Source organism: Myotis davidii, unplaced genomic scaffold (genome assembly GCF_000327345.1).
Source record: "Myotis davidii unplaced genomic scaffold, ASM32734v1 scaffold46, whole genome shotgun sequence".
NCBI classification, from domain to species: domain Eukaryota; kingdom Metazoa; phylum Chordata; class Mammalia; order Chiroptera; family Vespertilionidae; genus Myotis; species Myotis davidii.
In genome coordinates, this window is record NW_006383006.1 from 12,634,552 (window position 1) to 12,640,857 (window position 6,306).

Genomic DNA, 6,306 nt, shown 5'->3' on the forward strand with positions numbered 1-6,306 from the left:
AAAACCACCCAGGCTTCTGGGTGGGGTGAGCACAGCTGCCATGTCCCCTCTCCCCCCGCCCCCCTGGTACCTCAAAGGCCAGGCGAGTCAGCTCCTCTAGGCCTGTGCCCCTATCCAGAGCTGCCAATGCAAGGGCCACGTCTCGGAAGTCCACCAAACCGTTGGCATCCTGGAGCGTGAAAAAGAAATGAGGGCGAAGTGGGGGATCAACGCTGTGTCCTCCCTCTTCTCAGCAGGCACAGGGGTGACTCCTGTGTCCACTCCCCTGAGAACCCAGAGTCCTAAACTCTCCAGGATCCCTGATAGTTCTCTCAGGTCATGGGTTTGCTCAAGCTCTACCCCAAGTCACCTGGTGACACAGCTCTCTATCAAAGGATCTTCTAGGAATGTGAGGGAATCCCTCAGGAATGCGGAAATTACCATTAAGTTCTGACTTATCTTTGAGGGCATTCCTGGCCCCTGAGCTGGAAAAATTGGTTCTCTGCTGACTCAGCCTGTGTGGGAGAACTGGTCCAGCAGACGAAAAGGGGGCCACTGGCATCATTTCTTACAAAAACACCAAGAAGGATGCCTGCCAACTCTAGGGGGAGCCATGGCATTCGGGCTTTGGTTCTGTTCTGCCACAGGCTAAGTGGGGAAGCTCCTTCCAGGGACAGTCTGTGCCATCTTAGATTTCAACACACCTGGTCACACTCTGTCCCTTCAGAGGACATTGAGAGCCACAGTCTGCATCTTAGATTAACAACAACAAAAAAGAGCTCCTTGGGACCACTGGTGGTTGTTCATAAACATTAAGAATCTTCTGGGACAACCTTTTTATAATTCGACAGGAAAACCTGGTAAAGTCCCAGGAAATAATCTGGTTTGTCAAAATTCTCGGGAAAGCTCAGAAATTCCCCCGAGGAGCTGTGGGATATTTTTAAAAATACTCCTGGGTCTCAAACTCTTAACCGTCTAACCTGTCCAGTGCTGTCTCCTCCATGTCACCTTCCTGCCCAACCTTCATGCCTCTTCTCTGAAACCCTCACGCAGTGACGTTCAAGGTCATATGATCCCTTGCCCTTGCCAATCTCTAAAAGTGGCTTGGAAATGTATGGATCTCACTGACCACCTCACAACGATTAAGACATTGCTCTGCGATGCACTGGATACTCTATAAAAAAATGAATTCCTCCGAGGACCTCAGAAGTTGGCCATCTGACAACGGCGGTTAGAACATCCAGCACAGACTCCAAATTGGCCATCTAATGCGACTGACGTGGCCACTCGGGTGACATCCTTAAATGCTGAGCTCTGCGCCCTTCATCCCAGCTCCATTACCTTCTGGAAGTAGCTAAAGGCACCAGCCACGGTCTGAGGGTCAGAAAGCTGGAGCTGCCTGGCAAATTCATCCTGGTTGATCATTCGACTCCGGCCTGGCTCTGCCCCAGTGTCCACATAGCCAGGGGACAGCCTACAATGGAATTGTTGAAGGCAGAGAGCTGACTCAGTTTCATTCTGGGCACACCACCCAGCAGGACCTTGGGTCCAGCCCCAAGAGTCTTCCAGTATTGGTACACCTGGTGTTTTTCTAAGATACACTCTGACTCAAGGTCCCTTCAGAGCCATTCTTACTTTTTTTTCACTTGGGTAATTACATATCTTTCCCTTTCTTTTTCCTCCATTATCTTTTAAAAAATCCTTCTGTCTTCCCACTTTTTTTTTTTTAAGACTTTCCTTGCTCCTTCCCATTTCTTCTTACTCTTTTTCTGTCTCTACGTGACACTGACCATTCGTCACCATTAAGGTCACTTACCCAGCCTTTCGAAGAACCTTTCCCAGTTCCCAGAGCTGTGGCTCAAATGCTACCTTCAGCCGGCCCACCACAATCACAGGCAAGCTTCCTACAAACTCGCACTCGGTGGCCGGAATGCCCAAGGCTCTATAGGATGAAGAGGGATGGAATGGGGGGAGGGAGGGGAAAATGAGGCAGAAGAATCTTTTGAGGGTTCATTACTGACTGACCTAATGACTAGGGAGAGGACACTGGGCTCCTTTTACCTTCATCCACCCTGTCTCAGCCCTTTCCCCCAATTTTGACTCAAAACCTCAGCCCTCCACCCCCTCCTGTGGTCCCTTTCCATATATATCTGCTCCAGGAAATACTCTGTAGAACACTCACTGTGCCATAACCTTCTGCACATTGTTGGCATAGAGGGTGGGGTCCCTGCTCTCCTCCGGGCTGGGGTGGTACACAGGGAGGAACTGAAACACATACACTTCCCATCAGGATCTCAAAGCCAGGTGACCACTCCATCTTTTCCAAAAGCTTCAGGGGTCAGTGGATGCCCACTCTCCCACCCCACCATGGGGGTCATACCTCCACATCTACGATGCTGCAGGGCTGAGAGGCTGTGAGCCAGAGGACTTTGAGTCTGAGACAAGAGAGATTTCAGATGCTCACTAATTTCTCACTATGCACTCCTCCCACCAGGAACAGGGGAGTGGGAAATTTCTGCTCACTGATATAAAAATGGACTCCTAGCCATAAAGTCAGCTGGGCAAATGTTGGGAGACAGAGAAGGGCCAGAAAGGTGGGAGGGAAAGTGAGAGGCTTTTCAGGAATGTGCCAGAGGAAGAACCGGGGGCAAGAAGTTTGAGTAACTGGGAAAAGGGCAAGAGGCAAGCCTGATGGTGGTGTTTCTCAGGAAGGAAAGAGGGAAGGAGAAAATCACTTAGGAATAGGGAAGTAAGTTAAAAGGAGCTTTAATCACAGCACTGATGCTGGGGTCGGATAGCTCAAAGCACTTTCAGATCACATGGGAGAGCAGAACAACACAGTGGGAAACAAGCATCTTCCCTAGAGTGCTCTCATCCAAGAATGAAGGGCCACCGGCTTTGTCTGGAGATTGGAAGATGGGCCAGGAGTTCTCTGATAGACCCTGCTCTCCACCCTCACCCCAGGACCACCAGAACTCACACTCCAGGGCCCCTCCACGCCCAGCTGGTGGTGTCCTATGGGAGAAACAGAGGTGAGGGGAGAAAGGCATTATTTTCTTCCCTGGAACTGGCCAATCCTCTCTGAGCAGAGGCCGGGACCCCACCCTGGCTCCACCCCCACATGCATACCCATCATGGTACTAACAGTTTTCACCCATTAGGGTGAATTCATCCTCCCTCATCCCCCTCTCTTAGACCAAGACTCACCAGACTGTTGGGGTAGCGGATGAGGATGGGCTGCACAGGGACCCCTGCGATGAAAGCTCCTAAGTCCCATTTCCACCCCCACCCCCCCCCAGGCAGAGGTTAGTCCACAGAGGCAGCTAGAGGGAATGAGTGTAGGGGTCTGGGACAGTTCTCAACTGAGATCTGATTTCGTTCTGTTTCACTCATAATTTTCTCTCTGACTTCTGGAGACGTGTCAGGGTCAGCTAGGCAGTTTCCTGTCTCCCATTCCTCCCCCACCCCTCTACTTCTTGGGTTATTCCAGAGTCCCTCTTCAAAACAGAGGCTCCTTTTGCTTACAGTCCTACCACCCACTATCACTTTATTCACCTGGTTTGAATTTAAGCAAAGCCTTCTTGTTGGAACAGGTGCCCTCAGGAAAGAACAGTACCTGGAGAAAAAAATCCAAGGGACCAGAATGAGGTGGGGTAGGCTGAAGGCGAGGAGAGAGGAAAGAGAAGCCTCTTTAGGAGCACATTAAAGACGAGGAGAGAGTCTTAAGACCCTTACCCACCTGGGGCCACTTGCCTCCTGAGGTAGCCCGCCTTCGGACTTCCTCTACCACTCTGCGCCGAGAAGCCGGGTCATGGCGGGATACGAGGATGGCTTGGTTGAAGCGAAGAAGGGCTGAGGTCCAGAGAGGATACTAGGAGTCACTTGGTTCCTACCAGGGGACAATAACACCCACAACCTCCCCTCCTTCAACAGTAGGAGATGCTTCTCAGTTATCCCTTTGCCCTGGGGATCCTTTTAGTGTGTGTTGCCCTTTTAGGGAACTGACCAGAGTTCCCTCCAACACCTTCTCTAAGCCCCAGCCCTCAGAGTCTAAGATGTGGGTTCACAAATGGTGTTAATATGCATTTCATTTGCCCACATCAGACAATCTCTTCTAACGTCTCCCCTGCAACCTTGAGGTCAGTTCTTCTCTCCAGAGTGTGTCCATCTGATTCCTGTCTTTTTTTGCCCACAGTTGTCATCTCTCCCATGTACCCCTCTTAAACTCTCTCACCTCCAATGACCGGCACAGAAAGGTTCTCAGCTCGGGACACAACCTTGGGCAGGTCACAGGGCAGAAGAACAATGGGGTCAAAGAAAGTAGAGTGGGGGGCGGCAACAAGGACAGGGGCTTGGAGGCGAGAGGCCCGCTGGCCCCGAACACGAATCCGGAGGAAGCCCAGGAGGAAAAAGAGCAGGCGGCTGAGGCCCAGCACCCCGTTGTGGCACACAGTCCTGCAGGGCAAGGTGGGGCGTCAGTGGAGGTAGGGCCTCGGACCCTCACTCACCCAGGTGTAGGCACCTGGGAAAGCAGGTGCCCTTCTTTTGCCCTCTATTACTCTGGCCAAGGGGTGGAAGTCTCTGGCTACTCTGGGACATAGCAGGGCACATCCCTCAGTGATGAGGTCCTGGGGACCAGGTCTGAGCCTGGCTGACTCATCTCACCTTGCCAGGCTGGGTACCAGAGCTTCAGAACCCTCCCTCCTGTTCTTCTCAAAGAGGGAGCAGAATAAACAGCAGGAAACAAGTGAATGTAGGGTGTCAGGGAGCTAAGCCCCCACTTACTTCCTCCATCCTGTCAGTGGCTCCTGAAGCTGCTCCTCAGAAAGACCAGCTACTTGCAGCCAGGCAAAGGGCCAGAGGAGAAAGAGGACGATAAAGGCCAGGAGCACTCGGATGGGGGCCAGCAGTGCCCCTAGGAGGCAGAACTGCAGAGGGTGGGAGAGAATGCCACTTCAGGGCTGGGAGAGGCTCCCGCCAAAGCTTCCTCTCCTCATAAGGACAGGCCCAAGAGCAGAGAGCCACTGCCCACTAGATCAGGAGACAAGTAGTGTAGAAACAGGAGACCGAGTTGGCATCCAAGGTGGGATGACCGTACCAACGAGAACAAGTGAATAAAAGATTAACAGGACTAGGGGCCTCATTTTCCTATCTTTCAGTTGGTCTCCATCCCACCTATGAAATGTCATGAAATGCATCTGGCTGTCAAGAGTATTTAATGATAACCTATGTGAACACACCCAGCACAGTGCTTGATGTGCAGTAGGCTAGAGATAGTTCCTCCTCACCCACGTCCCGTTCCATAAATAGCTCCTAGGTCCAACAGAAACCAGGAGGATGGTTCTTTCCATGTTGGGCCTGGGAGATAGAGGGCTGGAACGCACAGAGATCCCCTTTTCAGGCCGCAGGCCAGTCTCTAGTTCTGCCCACTAGCACGCCCCTAGTACTGGGGGGTGGGGAAGAGAAGGGCTCGGCCCTCCTCCGGAGGATAGGGGTTGCCAGGAGCCAGGGTGACTCCAAGGGCTGCCGGAGGGAGAGCGCAGGTAAACAAAACGAGCCCCAGGAGCTCGCCTCCGGGGAGGTGATGGCAGCAGAAACCTTGGACACTCCCCATACCATTCATCAGTTCCGCCAGGCTGGTGCGACCCCGCACTTCCTGTAGCCAACCCCGTTCGCAGCCCTCCCTACCCCGGAGGTGCTGCAGTACGGGGTGGGGGTTGGGGGAGGAGTGGAAAGAGGGGGCGTTGGAAGGGCACAAGGGCGCAGACTCCCGGCCCAGAAACCCGTTTCCTCTAATTCAGAGCCTCGAAGCATCCAGCACGCCCCTGCCCCCACCCCCGGCTTTCCGTAGCCTTCGACTCCTTCCTAGCCCCTCGGCCACCGCAGGATGTAATCCGCATTCCCCGCGCCCTCCGTCTCCCCTACCACTTGCTCCCCTGCAGCCCTCCATCCTCACCTCGCCAGTTCTTCCACGCCTTGGAGCACGTCTATCGCTCAAGCCGCGTCCTCTCCAGGGCTCCTCGCTCATCTCCCCGCCACCCCCATGTGCGCACCCCCGACTCCCGCCCCGCAAGCCCCTCCACCATGTCCTGTCCGGATCCCCATCGCTGTTTTTGCCAGGTCTCTAAAATGGCTTTCTTTTCCAGCCCCCAGGGGTCTTCCCGACGTCCCACACCCACACCTTACCTTAATCCTCTGGAGGCGGGAGAGATGTAACTCGTGCACGAACGGGTTGGGGGGCGTTGAGGGTCCGGAGGTGGGCTCGAGGGGGACGCAGTCCCCCGGGCTTCCCGGGCTCATAGCGGCGGGAGAAGGCGGGAGGGAGAG

At 53.8% G+C, this 6,306-nt stretch overlaps 1 protein-coding gene across 1 annotated transcript in view; it reads right to left on the reverse strand.

The window, feature by feature from the left end:
• The window catches only part of LPCAT4 (lysophosphatidylcholine acyltransferase 4), a 27,726-nt gene extending 21,426 nt beyond the window's left edge, over window positions 1-6,300 (reverse strand). The window contains exons 1-12 of the mRNA XM_006778128.2: window positions 6,166-6,300; window positions 4,765-4,907; window positions 4,214-4,434; window positions 3,719-3,831; window positions 3,535-3,595; window positions 3,187-3,245; window positions 2,960-2,994; window positions 2,360-2,414; window positions 2,162-2,244; window positions 1,796-1,921; window positions 1,321-1,453; window positions 71-169 (exon numbers count right to left, since the gene is read on the reverse strand). Of these exons, the coding sequence (XP_006778191.1) occupies window positions 71-169; window positions 1,321-1,453; window positions 1,796-1,921; window positions 2,162-2,244; window positions 2,360-2,414; window positions 2,960-2,994; window positions 3,187-3,245; window positions 3,535-3,595; window positions 3,719-3,831; window positions 4,214-4,434; window positions 4,765-4,907; window positions 6,166-6,279 (1,242 nt within the window). The 5' untranslated portion in view covers window positions 6,280-6,300. The remainder of the gene's footprint in view (window positions 1-70; window positions 170-1,320; window positions 1,454-1,795; window positions 1,922-2,161; window positions 2,245-2,359; window positions 2,415-2,959; window positions 2,995-3,186; window positions 3,246-3,534; window positions 3,596-3,718; window positions 3,832-4,213; window positions 4,435-4,764; window positions 4,908-6,165) is intronic.
• Between the last annotated feature and the right edge of the window lie 6 nt (window positions 6,301-6,306).